At 44.4% G+C, this 26,656-nt stretch overlaps 1 protein-coding gene and 1 pseudogene across 2 annotated transcripts in view; both read left to right on the top strand.

Moving 5' to 3' along the window:
- The window catches only part of GAD2 (glutamate decarboxylase 2), a gene marked incomplete at both ends in the record, with an annotated part of 66,510 nt that extends 56,855 nt beyond the window's left edge, over positions 1–9,655 (top strand). The window contains 3 exons of the mRNA XM_079700655.1: positions 3,720–3,827; positions 4,361–4,450; positions 9,482–9,655. Of these exons, the coding sequence (XP_079556781.1) occupies positions 3,720–3,827; positions 4,361–4,450; positions 9,482–9,655 (372 nt within the window). The remainder of the gene's footprint in view (positions 1–3,719; positions 3,828–4,360; positions 4,451–9,481) is intronic.
- A 1,459-nt stretch (positions 9,656–11,114) lies between these two features.
- Positions 11,115–26,201, top strand: LOC307049469 (cyclin-Y-like; annotated as a pseudogene). The gene is made up of 4 exons: positions 11,115–11,280; positions 21,896–22,146; positions 25,528–25,690; positions 26,151–26,201. The product of its transcript is annotated as a cyclin-Y-like (transcript).
- Positions 26,202–26,656: the final 455 nt, after the last annotated feature.

Genomic DNA, 26,656 nt, shown 5'->3' with positions numbered 1-26,656 from the left:
TTCAACTTAAAGCTGCATTTTAAAAAAATGAAATGATAATAATTATTAAAGTAATAAGCTCAGCCCTACAATCCACATCCAGGGTGAGGATAATTACCATCCAACACCCCTAACTCTGTAGTAATGCCAGACAGGGCAGGAGAAGTACCCACTCCTCAGGAGAGCCATAAGAGAGTTGGCCATGTCATTCTATTTTGCATCTGCCGAAGCAGTACAGTAAGTCCTCTACATACGAACCTTTAAGCTACAAACTTTCAAAGATGCGAACATGCATTCACATGTCCAGTCACGTAAGTTAGTTCACGTGTCTGGTGTACATTGTCACGTGCGTGCCTCCTCTACAAGTGGTTGTGCTTTTGTGTACTTTACTGTACAGTACTATTTTCTGTGTTTGTTTCTTATGTATTATTTGTTAAAAGTATTGTAAACCTTTTACAGTACAGTACTATATAGCTGATTGAGTTAGTTGGGTACCTAGGCTAACCTTGTTGGAGTTATGGACAGATTGGACTTATGAATGCACTCTCGGAACAGAACTTGTTCATTTCTAGGGGACTTACTGTAATGAGGAGGAATGTGGCATTAATCAGCAAACCCTCTGTTATCAGATACACCTGGAGAATACATGTTCCAGTGAATCTGCATTTTCTCCTTAGTAAGATAAACCACATGAAAAATATTGACCTAAGTATAAATTACAATTCTTTCACCTGTTGATAGAAAACGGAGCTAAATGCACTGAAGATGGCCATCATGTTAAATCCAAGACAACTTGATTGGACCAGATTAATGCAAAAAAAAAATATTGAGCCTCCTGATGTGGGATGCTAAGAGGTGTCCTGGATGGTGGTATGATTTGCAAGCCTTGCACTGGCAAAGACACTGTGTCTGCCCTCAACTCTGTTCTCATTGGGTAGACCATTTATTTTGTCTGAATTTTATTAGAGGATCCTAGGACTTGATTATTTTTCATCTTGACAGATTTCCTCAGTGGTTAAAACTCACGGGTAGACATAAAAAAAAAAAACCCAAAACCTTAAAAGGAGTCCCCTTTTTTAGGCCTGCAGTGATGGCTTAATACGTAACTATTGAGTTTTTACCGTAAATCTTCGTGTTTGTATATGATTATGCAAATTGGCAGATTTCCTTATAGTTTTCTATGATTGGCCTCTGTAATTAAAATGTAGATAACAGAGGGGTTGGCAAATGGCTGAGGGAAAAAAATAACAGGAGAAAACTATTAAGGGGAAATGGATGTGTGGCACTCTTTGTTGAGTGACTGAATGTTCCCTTTCTCTCTAAAATATTCATTTATTTTAATAAGTGGATCCTGAGCATCTGTTATTGTGCCTGGTGCTGAATGGAGCTGGGGGACTTCAGTTCTCCAGGCAGGAAAGAGAAGTGCTCCAATGACCATCACAAAAGACAGAGCACAACTGGTTATAAATGAAACACAGACACACCTTGAAGAGTTAAAGAATGGAGAGTTCAGTCCTAGTTTGGAAGCCAAGAATGATTTATAAGGAGGTGATCTTCGAGATGGGTCGTGAACAGGATGGTAGAATAACCTGGATTTTGACCAGCAGAGCTGGGAGAAGGACATCCCAGGAGGAAGGTCAGGCAGGGGCTAAAGGGCATATTCTGAGCTAGTAGGGAGTCTCAGTTGACTGAAGGAAAATTAGGGTGCTACCATCCAGATGAGAAGAGAGAGGGCCTGAGTGGGTGCATCTAAACCCATCCTGGGTGTGTGTGGGTGAGGGATAAGATAAGACATCTTCGTCCCAAAGCTCCTTGAGTGTAGCCTGATGCTGGGATCCTGTCTTCCACCCACAAGTGCTCCTCTGAAGCTTCAGCTTCCATCACAGCGACTCAGGTCACGGCGATGTGATGCCTGATAAGGTTTTATATGTGTCTTTGTCATTTTCATAAGAAGAGCTGTGTGGTATATAATGATTCAACAAGCATTTGATAAACGAATGCATTTTGGAGCATCTCCTAAAAACCTGTAAAACCTTGAAAATAAAATATAGATCTTATTCCCATAAATACCCCATTTGAAAGGAGGAGCCCCAGGCTTCGAAGGGCACATTGGAGCTCCTGCGTCACTCCCCCTCTACCTCTTTAGCCTTCGTCTGAGGGGGGCAGTCAGATTACCCCTGAGCACCTCCAGAGTGAAGTCCCAGACTAGCAAAGGCTGGAGGACTCCCATCCCGTCCGTGGTAACCCCACTCCCTTTGCAATACAATCACACTCATTTTCAGAGCGTTCATTTCACCTTGCTACGTCTCTGTGTGGGAAATCAGACAGGCACCGTCACTCCCATGTGACCAGAGAGGTTAGCCAAGGCCATATGGTTGGACAAGGTCAGAGTCATACTGGTCCTGGACATATCCTGGATCAGGTCCATGCGAGATGAAGTCCAACTCTAGGCTGGTCCAAAGGATCCAGTTTGGAGAACAATAAACTCCCCTCCCTCTTACCTAAGGTCCACCCCAAGTGGACCCAAACTGCCAGTTCGGCCCAAAGCAATCCTAAATCCTTGGCACTCACAGACTCATGGAGCACAGGGGTGCTGGCCTGAACGTACAGGCATCAGCTGGGTCCTTGGAGTCAACAGGAGCCAGTCAGCAAGGGTGGCGGTCTCCAAAGAAATGAATTTCTGAACCCATCAGACCTCTTTACTGCAGCTTGTTCTTAAACACGTTTCAGAGGTTACAAGTCACTGGCTCTGCCAGATTCCCCCTTTGGCTGGGACGATGAGACTGTGTTAACAGGAAAGTGGGCCCATCTTATCTGTATTATAATTGCTTCCTCTAGATGCCAGGTTGGATTAGTCACTGGTAGACCTGTTCTAAGTTCCTGGGATGAGCATTAGCTGTTTCTCTAAGCTTCCCCTGAGCACTCCACAAACACCAAAGGACTTAGGAGTAAAGCCGTGTTGAAAAGTAATTCCCTAGTGTGTCCTGTTGTCAGTTAAATAGCTCCAGTCCAAGGCTGTTGTGTTGTTTTTCCCAAGTCCAGATCCTGGGCTTCCAAGAGCTGGAAACTAAAGACCTCTGTGATAATGTTCGCCCATTACAGACACATGAGCCGTTTATCCCCAAAGGAGAAATCTAATAAGCTTTGCAGAATGACGGGCTAACAAAGCATCTGTGTGTCCCTCAAGGGACTGTCATTCGTTTGTCCAACAGATATTCATTGAGCACCTACCTTATTTGTTCTATAATGGGGGGTACACCGGTGAACAAAAGTGGGGTCTGGAAATGACAAATTCACCTGATGGCCAGGGACTAAGCAGGCATCCTGGCGGTGGGGTGTGTCTCTGATGATGCTTCTTATCCACAAGAAAAGGATAGCCAGCCCTCCGGTCATTAATGACTTCCATAATTACTCCTCTGAGTGGCAGAGGCAAATTTTCCCCTCGAGTAATCAAAATAATTGCCTGGGGAATGGAGGCTCGGAAAGAAAGGGATTGTGCCACGGAGAGCGGTGATGATGAAACGGAACAAAAGCACCTGACGGGGAGAGCATTCAAGGAGAAATAATGGCCAGAAAAGCCTCTAGTAATACAGTCTTATGTCAGGAAAGTGCTGGCGCAGAGCTGAGACCAAAGGGGCAGAAAGGCCACCAGTGTCCAGAGAGATTCGTCTCCGCATCTCACCTGAGAGCTCGCCCACCTTTCTCAGCCTGCTAAGCTTTCTTCTTCTTCTCTCACTTAGGGGACCGCTGGGTTTGAAGCACATATTGATAAGTGTTTGGAGCTGGCAGAGTATTTATACAATATCATCAAAAACCGAGAAGGTTATGAAATGGTGTTTGATGGAAAGGTATGTATTCTGATTTCTACAGAAATCTAAACTCCAAAGTTTAGTCCAGTCCAATTCTTATCACTAGTATTTTTTGATGTTAAGAATGTACTGGGCTTCCCTGGTGGCGCAGTGGTTGAGAGTCCGCCTGCCGATGCAGGGGACACGGGTTCGTGCCCCGGTCCGGAAAGATCCCACATGCCGCGGAGTGCCTGGGCCCGTGAGCCATGGCCGCTGGGCCTGCGCGTCCAGAGCCTGTGCTCCGCAACGGGAGAGGCCACAACAGTGAGAAGCCCACGTACCGCAAAAAAAAAAAGAATGTACTGTCCAGGTAAATGGGACCATTACAAAGGAGAAGCAGGGGTGAGAGGGTAAAAATCAAACTCACAAAAAATAACTCTGTATAATGGTGTGAAAATCAGGCACTCCAAAGGTGATTACAAATGTAAAAAGCAGGATTGTATCCAGAAGCTGCAGAATAGATTTGAAATGTCCTCGGAATTTTCAAATTTGCCAGCTTGGGCTGAGCGTGACTCTTACTTTCCTTTTCGTAGCCTCAGCACACAAACGTCTGCTTCTGGTATGTACCTCCGAGTTTGCGTGTTCTAGACAACAGTGAAGAGAGAATGAGCCGCCTCTCTAAGGTAAGGATGCGAGCTCCTCTGATCTGTACCTCGGTGTATGTAATGGACCTTTCACGTGCATGTCATCCTTGTGACAGATGTGCATGTCATCCTTATGACAGATGTGCATGTCATCCTTAAGACAGATGTGCATGTCTTTAGGAGAAATCCATCCTCAGCCTTAGTCAATTCAGCAATTCAGAATTAGAAATGAAAACATTAGAACACATAAAATATTAAGGTTAACTTTTGTTCGCTTGTGTCAATAGTTTTTCAGAGTTTCAGAAAAGTTTCTTACTAAGTGCGAAACCCTTAAAACACAATGTCCAGGGGCCAGTAAAATCGACACACACACACACACACACACACACACACACACACACGCACACACAATCCCAGAGGGAAAAGCACTAAGGTGAAATAAATCATCTGCACTGTCCAATATGGTAGAATAGCTACATGTAGTTATTTAAATCTAAATCAATTAAAATTAAATTCAACTCAAAATTCACTTCTCAGTCACGTTAGACACATTTTAACTTGTGACTCGAGACTAATATATCAGATTGTGCAGACAGAAAACATCTGTATCGTTACATAAAGCTCTCTTGGTCAGTACTGACATAGACCCAAAATGAGAGGAAATGTGGAGTCTTCTGGGCCACAAGAGAAGTTAAATTCTGGACCTAACAAGGCAATGGAATTACTCTTTGTGGCCTCTTGCCCAGTACAAGGCTCAGCATACAATAGGCACTCAAAAATGTTTGTTGAACTAACGTGCCATTTACATATTCCAGAATAGGGAAGGGAAACACACTTAGGAAACCTACTAGTGGATCACAGACGTCTTCCCAGTGCACACTTTGGCTTGAAGGCAGATATAAAGGTAACAAATGGTTATCACTAAAACGAGCCCAGCCACAGCTTCATGAGGGAGGGAAAGATGAGAATCTGGTTGGTGCATTTTCTGCTCCAGTCAGGACTGTGAGTGCACAGATGGCCCACTGTCACTGAGGCAAAGTGGACACAGAAGGCCTGGGGCACCATGGGGACAGGACCACCATGGGGACGGGACCACATGCATAGACATGCATTAGACCAAGGCGGGAGGCAAGGAGATGTCCTGCAGGTGTTCATCAGACAAGAGTCCCAGGCGGCATACAGTAAGTCCCCTGCATACAAACCTTCAAGTTGTGAACTTTCAAAGATGTGAACATGTATTCCATCAGCGTCAGGTGTCAGTGACATTGCAGCTTGCCCTCCATCTCCTGTTGCTGACGATCCTTCAGCCCTGCCATCTCCCACCTCCTCTCCCTCCTCCAGTCAGTAACTCTTCTTGCCTGTTCACTAGATGCCAGCCCCTGTATGCCAGCTGTTGTATGGTACTACTATACTTTTCAAGGTACTGTACTGTAAGATTAAAAATGTTGTCTTTATTTTTTGTGTTTGTTTTTTATGTATTATTTGTGTGAAAAGTATTATAAACCTATTACAGTACAGTACTATATAGCTGATTGTGTTAGTTCAGTACCTAGGCTAACCTTGCTGGACTTACGAGCAAACTGGACTTACAAATGCGCTCTCGGAATGGCACTCGTTCGTATGTAGGGGACTTACTGTGTTGGTCACCTCTTGTATTTCTTGTTCTTTTTCTTCTTCATCATCTTCTTGAATTTTAATTTTTATTATATTTGATCATTATCTGCATCTCTTCTATCAGCTTTTATAGTCCTATACTGACTGATGGCCTTTCAGAAGGTCAACAGTGGATTTGAAAGTACATTGGTAAGGAGAAACAAGATAGGGGTAGGGAAGTAAAGAAGTACTAACTACTATGTATAAAATAAATAAGCTACAAGGATATATTGTACGGCACAGGGAATAGAGCCAATATTTTATAATAACTATAAATGGAGTATAACCTTTAAAACTTGTGAATCACTGAAACATATAATATTATAAATCAACTATACCTCAATAAAAATACTAATAAACAATAATAAAAGTTTATAGAAAGTATTACAGAAAGTACATTGGTAAAGAAGTAGATTGGCCTCATATATAAAGTGACTTTTTTAAAACCTATGTTATTAAATGTAATGGGAAATTTAATTGGTGAGATTTTAATGTTTTCAAATACCTTATTTATGGTTATTCTGCTTTTTGATTTTTCAAAATTTCTCTCAGCCTTCCACGATGTAAAAACATAAAGGTTTTATAACACATAGTGAGAAATACATTTCTGTGATATCTTTGTGAGATTATTTCATGATGCTTTAATCTGAGCCCTCTTTGGAGGAAACAAATGTGGATTTAAATTATGGAAGAGTCCCCTGGTTATTATTTTCTAAAGGATTGAAAAAGCTAATGGCACGAAGGATACAATGGTACCCTAAAACTCTTAAGGCTCCCCAAAGAGCTCTTGTTGATTGAGCCTTCAGTGAATTCTTCAACATGCAGCCCCTTTTTCCCTAACTGACTTCCTTTATTCAGCAAACCCAAGAATGTGACCCCCAAAAAAAGAGTCTCGAAAAAAATTAAAATGCTATATACTCATCAGAATAGTCAGAATCTTATTTTCCTTCTTAACTTGCAATTAGTGATTATGCAATGAAGTAGATGTTCCATGTTCCTGCTAATTTTAGTTCGTCAGCATTTTCTGGAAGCAACCAAAAGCCATATGTATTTAGATGGCTGTGATTTCTGCCAACCCAGCTAGCTTTAGGCACTGGGGGGGTTTCAGTCTTACTTTCTGCCAAAACCTGTTTGGGATGATGGCTGTTACCGTCAGTCTGTTGACCTCTGATCTGCATTTATTTCAAAAATTTGTGTTGAATGTCCTTAATAATTAATCCCATTCCTGTGTATTCTTACTTGGATTGCCTATGAAAACGAAATCAGAATTTAATTCACTGAGTAAAGCATTATCATTGTTTTATCAGTGCTAAAGAGCAAGCATGATTTATTGCACAAATAAAACTAAGGAACAGTTATGTGATTTTTTTCCTTAAATTCCTGCAGACACATGGATTTGGAATTCTTTTTCTAATCTGGGATTTCTCTTCCCAGGAACACACTGACTTGCCATGCCTCACAGCACAAAGTGATACATTTCATGTCCTTAGGCTAAAATATTCTAGTAGATCCATTTTCAGAACTTAATCCCAGTCTTGAAATATTTAAATTCTTTTTTATATTTATTCCCTGGGATGAGCTTGATGCCCTGCATACATCATTAATCCTTTGGGTGAAAGAGGATCAATCCAACAGGAACATTCCTCTTTACCTCCTTGTGGAATAAGGAAGGAACAGAAAGGGATGTAAGAACGTGTTCATCTAGAATCAGAAAATCTAAATGTTGGGATCATCATCCACATTCATTTTTAGGTGAGGAAATTAGGTTCAGGATGTGAAGTGAAGATGAAATGAACATGAAGGTCAAGTCTGGCTTTGGCTTTGGCTCTCATAACTAACAAATAATTGGTCCTGATGGGGAACCATGTTGATTTTTCACATTGAGTACTTTGAGGATTAAAATCTCATTGCAAACCAATGATTATGTAAGTGTTGATATTCAAAAGTCACATGTTTATAACACCATTCTATTTGAATCTATCCTTCATTTAAAATGAATACAACTGTGATAGAAGGCATAGTTCTCATATTGAACTGAGTTGCTGACTATGAATATCTAACATAAGTCTAAAGCTTCCCAGACATCTACGTTCCTGGTTAGGTATTTGCAGCAACGAACCTAAAAGATCAATGTTATATTTACAAACTCCAGTGGTGAAATATGTGGACAGATCCTGCATACAGTTGGACATAATTTAAAATGTTTGCCTCATCCTAGGAGCTCTTCCTCTTATACCACTTTTTATAGTCAATAAGGACTCAGGGAGCCCTCCACGTGCACACAGTGCTGTCCTGATAAAAGAAGTGAAGGACACTGTCCCTGCCTTCCAGGAGCTTACAGTTGAAGTACAAAGATGAAGTGGATTTTCTTATAACTGAGGGGATGATAGGAAATTAGAATATAGACAGAATCTATGGATAAGGATCATGTACTTACAACTTAGAGAAAATATGCTAATGGACTGCAGAAGTCAGGAAAGGCTTCCTAGTGGGTGTAGGACTGTGGTGGAGCCTTGGAGTCTGCATAGGATACAAACTGGAAGTGAAAAGGAATTCTAAGCAAAGAGAACAAGTGTGACATGGTGAGACTGAGGACCAGTGTGAAGGGGTAAAAATATGTGTGGTACATTCAAGGGATATTGAATAAGTAGGTCTTGTCAGAGCTGCAGATTCATTTGGGTGGGCACTGGATGAGTCCTCAGGCATTTGTGCTGAACTGGAGTTCGAACTTAAATTCATACACAATAGAGGACCAAGGGCTGTAATCATCCATCTGGCATAAATGTGGTAAAATCTTGTCTGTGATCTGATTCTGTAAGGTTAAATCCTTGTGGGTGCAGCTTTTTGCCTCAGCTGATTCTTCATGATTATTAGGTAATATATTTTTCAAACATCTTATAAACTGAGTTAATGCAAAAGGAGAATAAAAAGAAACTAGGAAGCTTTAGGGTCTCAAGAAGGAAAATAGCTTTAGGATCTCAAAAGTCTGCTTATTTTCACCCATCACTTGATAGTGAGCCTTACATCTTGGTAACCAGTCTGTGAACCATGTATTACTTCCAATGAAGGGGAAAAAACCCATCCCCCAAATGTTGTATTGCCAAATTCTTTAGCCTTGGAACCAACATCAGATTCTTCTTGGTCTCCCAAAACACTAAGCAGAAAGTCAAGATGTCAAGCTCCTGATGATAACCTACCACTGATGATTCCTTTTAGCACCTTCGAGATCTTGAAGCTATTAAACTGCTCCAGCCCCCCGATCCCAAGAAAAGTGAGAGGCAATTCCTTCAAGGGATGACAAATATGGTTCTGATTGTTCAGTTAAAAACTAAAAATGCTACTTGGTATTGGGTTCTTTCATGAAAGGAAGAGTCCCTGGGAGAAACAGTCACCGTCGAGGTCTGGTCTCTTCCACAGGTGGCTCCAGTGATTAAAGCCAGAATGATGGAGTATGGGACCACAATGGTGAGCTACCAGCCCTTGGGAGACAAGGTCAATTTCTTCCGCATGGTCATCTCAAACCCCGCAGCCACTCACCAAGACATTGACTTCCTGATTGAAGAAATAGAACGCCTTGGACAAGATTTATAATAACCTAGCTCACTAAGCTGTTTCAATTCTCTAGGTAGACAATTAAGTTGTCACACACTGTGTAAATGTATTTGTAGTTTGTTCCAAAGTAAATCTACTTCTGTATTGTGGTGTCAAAGTAGAGTACAGTTTAAAAATCAAAAACAAGCAAACATTGCTCCTTTTAAAAATCCTTTCTTAAGTTTAGAATACCTCTCTAATAATTAGTGACAAAAGGCTGTGTTCTAATCAGTAAGGAAAAGCTTAAAATTGTTACAAATACTTCCCTTACTTTTAATATAGTGTGCAAATCAAACTTTATTTTCACTTCAGAGTAGTAGGGTTGAATAGTGCCAAATTGCCCCTGAATCATAAAAGGTTCTCTGGGGTGCAGTGAAAAGGCTAAAGTAAATATAAAATGTATGCTGACAATAAAAAAACTCTTGCCTTTTTCATAGTATTAGAAAAAAAATTTCTAATTTACCTATAGCAACATTTCAAATATATTTAAATACATATAATTTTACAAAAGGAAAATATATATATTAAAAAGATATCCTATTTTGTAACATATAGATTTTTATTTTATATGGGTTATACAAACTGCAGGGGCAGATATTAAAGACTAAGCCAGATTTTTTTTCTCTTTCTTTTAACGGAGGCACAATAAAACACTTAGCAAAGTTATTTTGAAACATAAGCCCACAAAATTCTTAAAAGGTATGATGCCTTCTTTCTGTTCGTTTTATGACTTATCACATCTCTAAAGTTAGTATTACAAAGCAGACACAAAAGGATACTGCAAGTTCTTTAAAATGATTGGTCAGCTCAACAATAAGACTCACTTCCCATTTAAGTTTTCCATCCACTGGACCTTAGTAGACCCGCTCAGTAGGCATGACAGCCACGCTTCATCTTAGACTAAATTAGGGTAATCGTCTCTAGTATGCTTTCCAGTTCAGCCTGTTTAGAACAGAAGGTTGATGCTGGTTCTTGAGATATCTTCCCAAACAGTATTCTTTTCTTAAGTCATTTGGATTCATTAGAGAAGATAAAAATAAAATCTAATCAGCCCGAGCAGAGGAATGAAACACACTCCAGATGTGGTGTGCCCAGAAAATTAAACTTGGCCTTAGATCTCTGTGTGAGAATAATGATGTCATCCTGGATGCCCAGGAAGGCGTCGTTCCCCTCCCGGGTCATTGCTCTTTCCCATTCCCTCCCCATCCCGACCCACAAAAGTCTCTCCTGCTAAGCTCCCCATCACTGGGATTCCCCATACTTAATTTCTACTCCATTCGTGGTTATTTTCCTCTCAGGAAATGAGCTTCTCACCTAGAATTTTGAGACAGCATCTTAAGACCTTCTTTGATCATCTGTCTCCCATCCGGACCCAAAGTGACCAGACTATGTAGCGATCACAGGCTCCTTAGAATTCAAAATCGTATTTTCAAAGCATCCTTCCGCCCCTGAAAACCCGATGGAGAGACATGAGCTAACGAGAGCTCCCGTAGATATTTATGGGGCACAGACTGTCAGCGTCAAAGAGCTAGTGGACCCGTATATGCAGACTGCGGATGCACATTTAGGAACATTCGTCCTTTCTGTGCGCCCCAGTCAGAGCAGTGGTCAGGAAGATGATAGGTGTGAGGGAGGAAAGAGGACCCCATCCTCTTTTCTATTCGTCAAATAGAAAAGGCCTCTCATATGACCACGGGATCCAACCACCTGAACGCTTCCTGAGCTTGACCCTACGTTCTCTCTCCCAGGTTATATATGAAAACGTTGATATTTGAGATGAACATGGCTTTGGGCCCTCTCTGTCTAGGAAGCAAATGGATTCCCTATGACTATTAGAAGAAAACGCTTTATCTGTGCCCCAGAATTTCATGAAGGAGCAAGCCTCCCATTCTAGGCTGGGTCTAATGGCCAAGCATTCCTTTCCTTTCTGGAAATTAGCTGTGGAGAATAAGCACACAACTGCCCACCTATTGTGAGCCTCAGGCCACAGACCCCATCTCAGAGGCAGAGACACTAATTATCAAACCCGCCATCCTGCTTGGAGGAGACGGTGAAGCCCAGTGCCCTGATCTGGACAGATCCCTCTCTACTCCAGGATGCTTCTACCTAGGGTTATAGATTCTCTATCAGAAGCGGCTGCTTTTTCACTTGACGGTATGACAGAACTTAAAGGAGGAACCTTTGTGCCTGTGTTTGAAGTTCCAGCAAAATAGTTTTTACCAAGAGCTTGTTTCCCCAACCCCCTGCGCCTTCCAGGTTCTACCCCAAGTTTGCTGGGAGCCTTGTTCAATCCTATGCAGTGAAATGCTACCAAACGTAACCCAGGGAAGGAGGTAAATGAAAGCCTGAAAAGTCCCAGTAGTTTAATAAATATTCTTTAAAGTAAGTTTGTAATGTACTCAAGAGAAAGGGAGGGAGGGAAGGAGGAAGGAAGGAAGGAAGGAAGGAAGGGAGATTGTTTTGAACTTTAGCCGAATTCCCAGTGCCAAAGGCCTTTATGTGGGACCATTCTTCACAAATATTAGAAAAGTTTGGCTTTAGCTTTAATCACAATTGACATGGCCATTTTCATTTAGATAGCAACATTGTGTTTATTATTTTTAAATACTTGAAAAAAAAAGTGTGGTATGTCTCCATCGGAGACACATAAATGGTACTGACTGCCTGAACTGTCTCAAGGACGTGAGGAAAGAAAAGGAAATCGGTTGTGTGTGTAACTGTGTTGCCTTTATTATACTGCTAGTACTGTCTCGTCACCTCAGATGGGGGTTGTGCACTTTAGATCTGAACTGACAGTGTTGCAAATCAACATGTTTTGCTGTGAAAGCTTGTACAATATATTATTGATGTGTCTTTTCCTGTGTGGTAGCCGTACTGATTTTCTGAGAACCACATTCGCATCTGTGCCCATAAATCTCTCACCCGCCCTCTCTCTGCTAAACGGTGTGCCCTCCACCTCAGCTCTCATAGGGAATACCCTCGGCTCCGCTCGCTGCTGAGAAATCTCCTTTGAGAACTGTGGGATTTCACAAAATGCAAGGAGGATGCTACTTCAGTGTCTCCGAGAACAGAGGAAACCAATATGGAGGGTCACAAACTGCCAACGTTGCAGGCACTGTCCCTGCTAAGATTTGGAGTAGGTGCTACTCCTCAGAATAGGGACCAAGAAAGCACGGGTGTAAATATAGCAGCAGGACAAGGAACCCAGGAACCTAACAGTGGGTATCATCTTGCACGTGCCCTCCTGTTTTCAAATGCTAAGTGCAAATGCTGTGTATTGATTAGTTACCTGTGCCAAAGTCCTGTTCCCAATCAGTGTTTCTGAAAGACATTGACATCTCCCCAGCATCACTCCGTTACTAAAGACAGAAATCAATAAAAACTATAAACACATGGCAACCTGTTCTTCTTACCAAATATAAACTTGTGTATGATCAAAGTATTTTATGTGTTGTTTCTCTAAATCCAAATAAATGTGTAAATGTGGACGTATCTCAGGCTCTGGATGTGTATTTCCGGCTTTGCAGGCCGTGTGAGGGGCTCGTTTCTAGTGAATTGCCTGCATCAAAGGCCCTTCACTTGTCACAGAGCTCAGAGCATCTTTGGGTCTTTGCTGGGAAAAAAATCTCTTCCTTTCACAGTCGCTTCTGCAGGATATTGCTTGGCCACTCTGATTTCTCCTTCAGTCAGACCCGTCTTTAACAAAAAATGTATGTATTATGGAAAATTTCACGTACACACAGAAGTGGGAAAAATAAGTATAATAACCTCCCACGAAGGCTTCACCCAGCTTCAAACGTTACTAATTCGGAGGCTGAATCTTGTTTCATCCCTCCTTCCCCCCCACCGTGTCCTCCCAACAGCGAATAATTTTCATGTGAATCTGTAAAAGATAAAGAATCTTTTTTAAAAAGCCCTCAATACAATGATCCCAAGTAAAATGATAATAATAATAATAATAATGCCATAATGATATCAAATATCTCATTGCCTGGATTCTCAGATCTAAAGCAAAACCCATGGACCATGGCCTGTGCCCAGGAAGCCCAATGAGGCCCCCATGAATTTCAGGACAGCTGGGACATACTGCATGCAATGCCAGTGCTCAATGCAACGCCGTATAATATACGTGCAGGCTATGCGTGGGCTGTTGTGTATCTTCTTCCGTTGTGTCGAGTTTATTTCTGGACCTCTGTGGGTTGTGATTCTGGGAGGTATCACATGTTTGGGGGCTTTCCTCCTGTGCTTTTAGAGGTTAAGAAATGCAGGCAGGGGCTTCCCTGGTGGCGCAGTGGTTGAGAGTCCGCCTGCCGATGCAGGGGACACGGGTTCATGCCCCGGTCCGGGAGGATCCCACATGCCACGGAGCGGCTGGGCCCGTGAGCCATGGCCGCTGGGCCTGCGTGTCCTGAGCCTGTGCTCCGCAACGGGAGAGGCCACAACAGTGAGGGGCCCGCGTACCACAAAAAAAAAAAAAAAAAAAAAAAAGAAATGCAGGCAGGTTAAAAGCTATAACGTCACGAGGATTTAACTGGTGGAATGTATCCTGATTTGCCTTATCAGGTCCAGGCTGTCCTATGGGCTTGAGCTTGAGATGCCCTTAAAGGTATTAGTCTGGAGTGAAGAGATAGTATTGATACTTCAAGCAGACAAATGGAGGCGGGGGGTGGGAAGGGTATAAGAGATGAAGTTTCTGGAAATTTTCAATATTGCTTATAGGGGAACCGATGGACACCAGCCGAATATAGAGGGAACAGCTCGACATTCATGCCTTGGTTTCCATTGTTCCCTCAGGCTGGGAAGAATCTCCCGAAACTCCTTGCATCTTCATGGACGTTGTTATAACAGTAATCTTCACAGATTCTTGTGCGGCTTAAATAATATGTTAGCAGTTTGTGCAGTGCTTTGTACCCAATAGCGTGCAACAAATCTCGTTATTATCCTAACGCTGGTAATTGGACGTGAATTCGATAAACCAGCTCTTGCTGTCTCCTTCGATGCTCAGCGTCCTCTGAATTCCCTACTTTCGCTTGGTCAGCAGTATTCGTACGTAACAGGTTGAGGCTGGAAACGTCCTCTCCTGCATTTTCCTCTGCTCGCCCAATGTTGATCATAAGCAGAGTCTGTTTCTTATGCTTCTGTGTCATCACCCTTCCTTCCTGGCCTCCCTCTAATCACACACATGCCCTGACGAGACTCTCCGATCTCTGGTGCTCTCCTACAGGTAGAAGGCACTCCATCCATACCGTCACCGGCTCTGCGCCTGGTGTGGGACATGTTCTCCGCCAAGCCCATTTCCTCAGCTGAGAAATGAGTTGGGACTACTTGATCGCCAAAGGAAAGATGTAGGTGGAAGGTGGTTTAAGATGACAGGTTTATAAACCTGGAAGGGTCCTTAGATGCATTAATTAATTCAGCTAACCTTTACTGACAGGCTACCATGTGCCAGATGTTTTCATATATTAATCCAGCGCCTTTATTTTATGAGTGGGACAAAGGAAGCTCAGAGAGGTATAGCCATTTTCTAAAGTCAAACTGAATTCATAGCACAAACAGCACTTATATATACGTTATGTATCTAATATAAGACATATACACACCCACATACACACATATAACCACACAGATCAAAGTGCGTGCACACACACACACACACACACACATCCAGTATAATTTAATGGACTTGGTGGTCCAACAATAAAATTCTAATTTATTTCAGTTATTGACACAAAACAAAAGCAAACACTAGCTCAGTGTTCAAGCTTAAGGAGAACTGGAGGGGCCGAGTCCCTTCAACACCAATAGTGGTGCTACAAAAGCATCTTGTGAATACTTGGTTGGTTAACAGGCATACCTGTTGAATTCCACCATGAAATGGAGAGGCTTGGAAAGAGGAAAGGCCAGGGCAGGGAGGCTGGGGAGGCCCCAGGGAGTAGCTCTGTGCTCCTGTCACCACCTCTTCAGCTTGCCATTCATTCTGCAACTGGTTCTTCCAGCCCCCAAGTGATGGGTACACTAGCGATTTCCCAGGAAAATGTCAAATAAAAATTGCTCTAAAAGGATGAAATAACTACAAATGGACAATTTTCTGCCATAGACAGAGCAGAGGATTGCATGTGAAAGTAAAGATGGGATAAAACTTTTGACGTGCGGGGCTGAGAGGGTGGATGGACATAGACCAAGGGCCAAGTAAGTGAATATATCAGAATATATTGGATCACCCCAGATCTGCCTGCTCCTTCCTGAGGGTGCTATGGCCCTTTCTCACAGCTGGGCTCGCCTAGTCCGCTCCCAGAAGCCCAATCCAAGGGAGCTGCTCCCATTTTCATTAGAAGAAAATACTATCCCTGAAAAGCCCTGACTCGGTTTCCCCTTTCCCCCAAAGCCTCCCTCACGGGCCCCCAAGTAAATACACCGCGATTCTAAGGGCTTCATCTGTGTCACCTGCCACTCACTGGCATCCCTGTTGCCTTGAAACTGTTGTCCAGCCATTTCTCATCTGTGAATCTAGTCTTTCTGTTTCACTTTGAGGGCAAAGACAGGTCTTCTGATCACAGGCTTAGAGACCTGCAGAGACTCTGAAAGATCGTCCGTCCAAAGTTTTGCAAACTCTGGCCCGAGGACCCAGGGAGAAGGAAGAAGTCTCTAGTTTGGAGCAGAATAAGAAGTTCACGATGAGGAAGGAAGGGGTTTCGTACCGCGGAAGCCAGTCTCTCATCTCAGATTATGCCCTTGATGCATTTCATTGTTGCTCTCATTCATCAATGCCCTGTCATTTCTAAAATGATAGCAATGATATCTTATTTGGCGAGAGAAAGAGTTAGCAACTCTGCTAACTGCATTTTTCCTATAAACCACAAATCTGAGAACCACTAATGCCATGAAATCTTTCCAATTCTCCCCACCCCCAAACTCCATTGCATGACACTTAGCTTTTAATAAATACTATTTAAATTGACTGGAAGATTTGTAAGCTAGACTGAAAGCTTTGAAAGACTATGGTTAGTTAGTTTACATGTTGTGAGAAGCTACTGATGCCCCAATAATATTTTCATTTTCAAATCCACACACATCCCAACATCTCTTGGCATTAGACTCCTCGTACTTGGTTGCTTGCATTTTATTGCACTTTACCCAGACAAGTGCCATCTTTGGCTCCACTCTGGATGTGCAAAACAATGAGATTCTTTTTCCCTCCCAGGGAACCACTTTAAGATATTAGAACCTAAGGGCTTCCCTGGTGGCGCAGTGGTTGAGAGTCCGCCTGCCGATGCAGGGGACACGGGTTCGTGCCCCGGTCTGGGAAGATCCCACACGCCGCGGAGTGGCTGGGCCCGTGAGCCATGGCCACTGAGCCTGCGTGTCCGGAGCCTGTGCTCCGCAACGGGAGAGGCCACAACAGTGAGAGGCCCGCGTACCGCAAAAAAAAAAAAAAAAAACAAACAAAAAACAGCAAGTAGCAAAGAAGCACTAAAAGATCTGCACTGAAGGCCACCCCTGCCCGGGATCTGCTGCCATTAGTCCTGGCCTTGTAGCACATGCACAGAAAAACACAAACACACAAAAAGCGGGATTCTCTACTTGGAATCCTGTTTCCCACTTCTGGAAAAAATGTTTGGGGTCTCAGTTACAGTGTCAGAACTGAGGCTTTTGGCTGTGAAAAAGTAATTAAAAGCTTATTACAGTTGCCAAGGAAATGACGTCCAAGAGGAATTTTAATTGACTTAAACACGGTAACTGTGAATTCCGAGGAAACTCAATTACACAGACGTGAGAAAAGGAGAGATTCCAAGACTTTCTTTCAATTCACATTTTTTTTTTTTTTTTTTTTGGTACACGGGCTTCTCACTGTTGTGGCCTCTCCCGTTGCGGAGCACAGGGTCCGGATGCGCAGGCTCAGCGGCCATGGCTCACGGGCCCAGCTAGTCCGTGGCACGTGGGATCTTCCCGGACTGCGGCACGAACCCGTGTCCCCTACATCAGCAGGCAGACTCTCAACCACTGTGCCACCGGGGAAGCCCTCAATTCACATTTTAGTTGGGCCAAAGGAAATCTTACTGCTAAGGCTTTTGCCTTCTCTTTCTTTCCTTAAATAACTGTTTTAGGATGGTGGAGATCAAGATCGTGAAGAAGAGGGATTTTTGTTAGTATTCATTTTATTTAAATTGTTGCCGGACTTCCCTGGTGGTCCAGGGGTTAGGACCCACGTTCTCAGGGCCGAGGGCCCCGGTTCGATCCCTGGTTGGGGAACTAAGATCCCACAACCAGTGGGTGGCACCACCAAAAAAAAAAAAGTGTTGCATAAGGTCTCCATTCCCTCTGTACTGTTGAGACATGTTCTAGAGGGAGAGACCACCCCTCACTGTGCATCTCCACACCTGGCTGGGCTCAGGCTGGTGTGTGTCCAGGAAAGAGCAGATGCTTACCATTATTCCTTAGCAGCCAAGAAGCAAAGAAAACATTTCCTTCTTTCTGTGTAGGTGCTTGTTATAGTTGCAAAAACAAAGCATCCCTTCACTTCACTTTTTTAAAAGGGTGGATGGAGTTTCAGGTAAAATATCTCTCCAGAATGAGCATCTCTAGTTAGGCATGGGTGGGAAATTAAATTCTGGTATTGATTGGTTCTCGCTGCTCCTGTCACAACAAGTTATGATAATTTATTATGAAATGATTCAGTCTAGGAGTAAATCCACTGCGTGATGGTCTCCAACCCACTGACACCATTAATTTGATAATTAGAGCAGTGATCACTGAGGGAATCCAGGGATGGAGGAACAGGCAAGGCCTGCCTTACTTCTTTTGTCTTGGACTCACTCTGACCCTGAAGCAGATATTGCAAAATGCCACAAGCCCCTTCCATTCTTCCTGATAAATTCCCTATTCCTCAGTAATACATTGTCCCTTCTCAGATAAATTCTGAATGTCTTTTCCTCATCTGTAAAATTGGGTTAGTGATACTTATTGCAGGGGATTGAAAGGCTTCAATGAGAAAGTATCTGTAAGGCCCTTGGCAACAGGAAGTGGCCAGTGACTGTTCTCTTCTTTCCCCAACTCTGTGCTGTGACTGCCCTGTGGTATTAGAATCACCTCCTGATGGAACTGCTGCGGGCAAGTCAACCGGATCCACATATTCGTTATAAGTGTGATTGTTTGCTACCCAGAGTAGCTCTTCCTATAAACTAAGGGGGCTTTGATTTGGGGTTTCTTTGTTTAAATAAAACATCCACTGAGACCAGGCACTTCTGCAAAAAGAGCCAGGGGTTGGTTGAAGCACATGGAAGCAGGTTTCATTCCAGTAAACTCGTTTATAAGGACTTTATTGGATTCGATTTAGAGAAGGGCCCGCCAGGGGCAGATCAGATCATCACCTATTAGCTGGCGAGCAGTAGCCACCTGAGACAGAGGCCCCCAGGCGGACAGATGCCACTGCGGCTGCCTTTGCTGCAAAGCGGTGACTCACGTGAGCATGGAAAGCCTCGGCAACAAGGGACAGAATCCACGAGTCTTCGCCTCCCGCACCCCACACAGCTTAGGAAGAATCTCGTTCCACCTTCATCTGCCTCAGGCACGGGCTAGAGAAAGCTGCCCCCCACACCAAAGGCAGCAGCCACCTTCTAATTGGCCTCCCTAATTTTACACTCTGTCTTGACCTTTCCTAGTAAATGCATTTCAATCTACAGATTTTCTTCTGCGTACAGCTCTCCCCCTTTTCCATAGGTACTAATATCTATGGGAATATCATTGCCGTTGACTTCTTAACTGTCTGTAATTTTAGTTTTGATTTTTCTTTTACACATGAAATATGTTGATCTATATCAAAAGATGTAGAAGATTATATAGTACTCTTAATTTTCATGTGGTGAGTTGTTTTTGGCTATCCTCTTGTTATTTTCTAGTTGTAGTGAACCATAGTTGGAAATGGAGCCTGTATAATAGAATTTAGTGACATTTACTGTCTAGCCAAGTATATGATTAACTACATAAATATTAATGGTCACTTGTATATGGATACAAATTTCTATGTGTGTGTATATGTATGTATGCTCATATATCAATATATGTGCACATACATATGTAGATATAAAATTACCATTTTATATATGCACAAAATTTTCAAGGTTTATATCTGTATGTTATGTATGATACTTATATACACGTATATGTAATCTAATTGTAAAATTGCTATTTAAATCCTCTATGTTCACTGGAATATAACTGCAATACCAGGGATTTTTGCTTATTCTTTTCTCTGCTCTAATCTTGAGCCTAAAGAGTAGTTCCAGAAACATGATAGGCATCTAATAAATATTCACTTGAATGCTAAATATCCATATAGTTTCTGCTCTGTATGTCTGTTTTTGAGAGAGAGAGATTAAAATGTCCCATTAGGAGTGTGGCTTTGTCAAAAACTGCTTGAATGGACAAAATGTTTGTGAGAGAAAGGAGCTGACAGCATTGTTTAAAAAAATTAAACAAAACTCCTGATTGATTCAACAAATATTTACTGTATATCTCTTGTTTGCCAGGGACAGAGAGTTTAAAGATGAATGAGACTTCATGCCAGAGCTGCTGTTTTACATATTTACGTATTTCCAGAGGCACCATCCACATCATGGGCTGAATATCTCCCCCTAGTGGTGAGCCCTGCACCCCTACACAGCTATACAGTAGGGCCCTGGCTATGCCTGTCCTCAAAAGGTCTTGAAAATCTATTAGGTGGCTCAGAGGCTTGAACCCCAGGAGGGGACAGCCCACCCCCCTGGCATCAGGAGATTTAAGGAAGATGATTGAGTTAATGGGAGTCACGTGATTTAGGGGGCTGGTTTACTATATGGGAGTCATGTGATCCAAGGGGTTGATTGAATCAGCCAGAGCACCAAATGGAAATCCAGGAGTTGAAAAGTACTTGGAAATAAAATTCATATTAAAAGAAAAGAAAAGAGGGCTTCCCTGGTGGCGTAGTGGTTGAGAGTCCACCTGCCGATGCAGGGGACACAGGTTCGTGTCCCAGTCTGGGAAGATCCCACATGCCACGGAGCAACTGGGCCCGTGAGCCATGTCCACTGAGCCTGCATGTCCAGAGCCTGTGCTCCGCAACGGGAGAGGCCACAGCAGTGAGAGGCCCGTGTACCGCAAAAAAAACCCCAAAAAACCCAACTACTTCACACCCTTTAGGATGACAATAATTTTTTTAAAAAACCCAGAAAACAACAAGTGTTGGCAAGGATGTGGAAACATTGTAACCCTTGTGCATTGCCGGTGGGGATGTAAATGGTTCAGCTGCTGTGGAAGATAGTATGGGGGTTCAAAAAGTTAAACATAGATTATAATATGATCCAGCAGTTCCACTTCTGGGTGTATACCCGAAAAAATCAAAAGCAGAGGCTCGAACAGATGATTGTACATCAGCGTTCACAGCAACATTATTCACAGTAGCTGAAAGAGGAAACCACTCAAATGTCCATCAGTGGATGATGGATAAACAAAATGTGGTTTGTACCTAAAATGGATCATTATTCAGCCTTGAAAAGGAAGGAAATGTTGACACATGCTGCAACGTGGAACATTATGCTCAGTGAAAGAAGCCAATCAAAAAAGGACAAATACACTGTGATTCCACCTATGTAAGGTACCTAGAGTAGTCATAGCCAAGAGGCAGAAAGTAGAAAGGTGGGTGCCAGGGGCTGGGGGAGGAGAACTGGGGAGTTGTAATAGGTACAGAATTTCAATTTGGGAAGATGAAAAAGTTCTAGAAATAGAGATGGATGGTGGTGATTTCACAGCACGGTGACTGTTCTTAATGCCACAGAACTATACACTGGAAATGGTTAAGTGGTAAATCTTATGTGTATTTTACCATAATAATGAAAAAAATAGGTTTATCAACACTGCCTATAAATCTACAATCACCTCAAAATAAAAAGTTTAATTTAGAAACAACTACAGATGGAAAAAATCGGTTTCTTCCCTTCACACACTTTGTTCTCCTTGTTGGCTCGTTGGTGGTTTGTTGAATGCGTGTTGATGTCACAGTTGGTAGAGTGAGAAATTAACCCACGGCTCCTAGAACATGTTCCTGCCCCGGAGTCCTAAGGTCCGGCCTCATCCACACGTCCAGTTACGGAGTGTGCCTCTCAGCCCATTTTCCCTCAGACCCGTTGAGCCCTTTGACTTCTTAAAGTAAGTGTGATCAGGCCGTCAGCGCCTGTTTAAAGTTGAGCTGGGGAGTGCGGTGAACAGCTGGGAGTTGGTTTGCGTGTGTTGGCGGGTGTGGAGCGGGAACAAGGCAGGTCACCGGGCGCTGGCGTGCTCGTGCCTTCCGGGTGTACCTCGAAAGGCTTCTAACGTACGCATAGATTGACATCTGTCCGGCCAACTGGGAGAGGATTGTTCTGGGGGCCATCCTGCTGGCCTCCAAGGCGTGGGACGACCAGGCAGTAGTGGAACGTGGACCACTGCCAGATCCTGAAGGACAGCACAGTGGAGGACGTGTGAGTGCGGCCGGGGGCCTCTGCAGAAGAAACCCGACCCCTTGTGGACGTGCACAGCGTGGAGTGAGTGACTGTGACTGCACGTCTGTTGTGTGCTGGCCGAGAAAGGACACGGTTGCGGATAGGATTTGCAAAAACCTGTATTTCTCATCCTGTGGGTCCCGAACCGGTACTGGTGACACCTTCTGGTTTGTTAAACTGGTCACTGAAACTGTATTCTAGGCGAACCTTCCTTTACCTTCCTGCTCTCCGTCCACGGTGAGGTTCATCCCAGCTCTGTACACACTGCAAACTGATGACAGGCAGCAGATGGGCTAAAATGTTACTTGTTTCTCTTCAGTTTCAGAGAGAAGGTAAAATTTGACTGCTTTTGTCACATTTTGCAAGTTCACCTGCTTAAAATGAATGTTCTGTCCCCGAGGTCCCCTGTGCATCCTGGTCAGGCTGCGTGTTCTCCTCTCTCAGGGCACCATCCTGAGCTCACACTTAGCTGCATCCTGGGGGCTGGGTGTACAGGAGGTGGGGTTAGAGGCTCTCGGGAGAAAGGAGCTGTTTTGGAAACACTTAATCAGGTTGAACTTCTTATATTTCCTTACGGTTTACAGGCCTTTCTGACACCATTCTTGCTAATATTTTTCTGGTCTTGTTTGTCTGGCTTCCTTGAAGAAGCTCTGAGCTGGAGCAGGTTCCACTGTGTCCCAGTCCACATCCAAGTCCCTGGACTCAGTGACCACTACAGGCTCCTGTTCAGCCTGGCCCCTGCTTCCTCTGGTTGCTGGTTCGCTGGGAACCCCATTTTTGTGCTGCCCTGGGAGCACTTGTTTGTGTTTTGGGGTCTTTTGCCAGAGCCTTTTCCTGCTGCAGACCTGTACGACTCCTTTCTGCACCTGTCATTCTTTATTATAAAAAGTAAGACAAATAGGAAGTTTTTGATAGTAAGAAAAATAAAATAAAAATATAAAAAATTCTTGATTATATTTCAAGGTGAAAACAGTTGCTAAGATAATTGTCATCCAGACAGTAAGTAGGTTGCTTCCACCTTTCAGCTGCTGTGAGTAACACTGTCATGAACATGAACACCGGTGTGCAGATACCTCCCTGAGGCCCTGCTCTCTGTTCTTTGGGGTCTGTGCCCAGAAGTGGGATTGCTGCTTGGTGGCTGGTCTTTAAAGTGAGCCCATTTTTCTAGAAAAGCCGACAGGCCATTAGGTGATGAAAACAACTCTCTTTACTCCATTTTAGAGCTCCATTTGCAAGTTGCTAAATGGCATCAGCTCAGTTGGGTTTCTTTACAACGTTGAGCTAAAATATTTCTGAAATATTTTTTGTTTATTGACTTGAATTTATTTATTATAGAGCTTTACGTCAGGACTATTTCTTCGTAATTATCCCCTTGAGGGCGGTAAATCCATCAAGCCCGTTCCCTGCATCACTGTTAGTTTTCTGATGGTTTATCACATAACAAGCTGTCTGATGTCCCTGGAGGATGTACTGCTGCCATTTGAAAATTCAAATTTGGGGAATTATTTTTATTTTCTAAATCTTGCCTTAGTTTGAAAACACAGCAGCTCTAAAATCTTTATTCCCCCCAAACTTAAACAGAAACATTCAAGAAAACAAATATTCAGAAAGGCTGTTTTTTCCCTAAGGAACCCTGGGAAACCGTCACCTTGTTCAAAACCAGATTCCTCTTGACTTTAATCCTAGTTATACCCTCAACAAGAGACAGTGGTGTCTAGATACCATTTGGGGCAGGAAGAGCAGACTAGTTCTCTTAACGTTTATACTAAAAGCAAGGTTTTCCTCCTGGCGTTGGAGAATGGGATCTGCAGTGGCGCCTCTTGGCCACAGGGCGGCAGTCGGTCCACAGGCAGCTCCCACGTCGTCCAGGAGAGAGCGCTTCTGCCTTAGCGGTATTTTTGACACACCTTGTTAAAATCTTATCTGGGTTCCAGTATTTCACAGGATGACCTCTTAAGTCTCACGTAAAGGAGGCATAAATACAAGTCATTAAAAGTTTAAAGTGTAGCACAACACACACATTTGGGGCTTTACTCCTTTCTCGAAGCTGCATCGAAGCAGCCCCTCCGATTAAATGACCTGGATATGACGTCTTGGTTTCTCCCTCCGAGGCGCCCAGGCCTTCGATAACGACTTGCTGAGGTTTCTCGCTTCTGATCTGCCTGGGAGCTGCCGTCGGGGCACCAGCCACCCTGCTCACCTCCCAACCTCCCTGCCACGTCAGTGCTCCCGCCCCCGTTGTCACAGCAGCGCTAGACAGGCTCGAAAGGCTGCATGGGGCCCCTAGCCGGGAGCTGACGGGCTGCTCCGCCCCGCCCCCGCCAGAAGCAGCCCGCCCCCACCTGGCTCCTCCCCGCCGGAGCTGGTCGCTTCCGGGTCTTAGGTCAGCTCTCACTTCCGGGAAGCCTTCCTTGGATCCCGCCGCCCAGGCTGATCCTGGGCCGCTCCTTTCAGTAACAGGAATTGTGGAGCACCAACCGCATGTCAGGTGCTGAGCTGGGGCCAGGCTGCACCATCACATGTCACGGTTTCTGGCTCCGAGGAGACAAGGCGGGGAGACTGTGATAAAGGACAGAAGTGAGCCCGGGGTGCTGCCCGGGGAGGTGGCCCAGGACCAGGGCTCCCAGACAGACCTGTCGCTGAGCACGCTTCCACCCCCCTCCTCCCCGCAGTAACTACAGAGAAGTAGGCCTGCAGACGGGAAGTTTTCAGATGCATTCTGGCCGCCGTGGTTCGTCTTCATCCAGCTCTAAGTGGCTTGGCTCCCTTATGGACCGGGCGCTGTTGTCGAGTGGTTCTCGGCGTGCGGGCGGGCCCAGAAGCAGCTCGCGGGAGTGTTAGGGATGCACGTTCTCGGGCCCACCCAGACTTGCCGTATCAGACGGGTGGGCCCACAGGGTGTCCTCACGTGCCCTGCAGGTGATGGGTGTGCGCTGGGGCTGGGGAGCCACCTCCCCTCCCGCGGTCCCGAGGAAGCCGGTCAGCGCGTCCCCACCGTCTCCTCCCGGGAAGGGCGGTCCTCCAGGCTGCTGTCCGCCCTCACTGGACTCCACTTGACGGCTCTCGACTGCGTCTTCTGCCCCCTGTTTGAGCCGATGGTTCACATGGAGAGGTGAGGCCAGAGCCTGCCGTGTATATATGTGTGTGTGTGCGTGTGTCTGTGTGTGTGCGCGTGCGCACAGACGCGCTCAGTCTCAGTGTCAGGGTCGCCCTGAAGCACTTTCTGGTGATCATCCCAGTTAATCAGCCCTCATCCTTCCGGGCACTGGGCCCGGTGGACTTGGCTGTGTCCAGTAGCCTGCCCAGGCGGCCGCGGGTGGGGACGGCGGCTGAGCTGTGCATTTCTGTCTTTCTCTGCAGGAACGAGCTGGAGCGACAGTTCCTCGAATTGCTCCAGTTCAACATCAACGTGCCGTCCAGTGTTTATGTCAAGTTTTATTTTGATCTTCGTTCTCTGGCGGAAGCCAACAACCAGAGCTTCCCCTCGAAGGCCCTGAGCAGGGAGCGGGCCCACAAGCTGGAGGTAAGAGGCGTCGGTGCTCCGCGGGTGCTGTGCTGCCAAGGGAGCTGTGCGTTCAAGGTCGTTCTGGCCACTGCGTGTCGTTGTAAAATAATGACGAGGTGCCTTGGATTTCATTTATACAGCCTCATATTTTTAATAACCTTCTTAATATCGGTTTTTATTTCATGTGCATTGATTCTATTTTTTTAAATTAAACAAGTTTTTTTTAAACTCCTGTTTTAAAAAAGTGAGCCCCCACAAAAATGTGTTTCCCAGCATGCACTTTTGTAAGGAAAAAGATACCAGATGACCCTATGATTGGGAATCCAAAAAAGGTTTAATTCTGCTTTTATTTTTCATGTTTTCAAAGTATTTTCTTCACAGCCCTGTTAGATCTGGGGCCAGCCCCATTGGTCTTGGCCTGGGTTTCGGGCCGTCGCTGTTAAGCTGTGTGACTCTTGTGTCTTATACTTGTGTGTAGCTCAGCTTTGCACTTGCACCTAGCTCTTCCCATCTGACTTTTGACGGCTGAAAGTATGGGGACAGGAAGGCTCACAGGTGAGAGTTTCTGCATCTTCATGCCAGCACCGCACGGGGAGCATGGATCCTGCCTTGGTACCTAACGAAGGGAAGGGCTGGGTGCTGGTCACGGATCAGACGTGGGAAGGAGCAGCCAGCACGAGGGGACGAGACAGGGTTCTCGCCGTGTGACAGCCTGGAAGCCTGTCCTGTCAGTCGTTTTGATTGGAGATTATCTGTTCATGAAGTTAGTCAATGCACCGAGCACCTGTATCTACCAGGCTTCGCCCATAATGGGGATAGATCAGGACTCAGACCCGTGGCCCCTGCCCTCGTAAAGCTGTATTGCTTTGGTCCAGACAACGGTTCTGACATGTCAAGAAAGTAGACACATGTCTTTATCATGATTGGGGAATGTAGCAGAGTCTCTGAGCCTGTCTCTGGAGAGAAGAATGTGTAGAAAGTGCT

This window comes from Hyperoodon ampullatus, assembly GCF_949752795.1.
Source record: "Hyperoodon ampullatus genome assembly, chromosome: 3".
Lineage (NCBI taxonomy): Eukaryota > Metazoa > Chordata > Mammalia > Artiodactyla > Ziphiidae > Hyperoodon > Hyperoodon ampullatus.
Note: the sequence above shows the minus strand (reverse complement) of the source record. Positions and strands in the feature narration are given on the sequence as shown.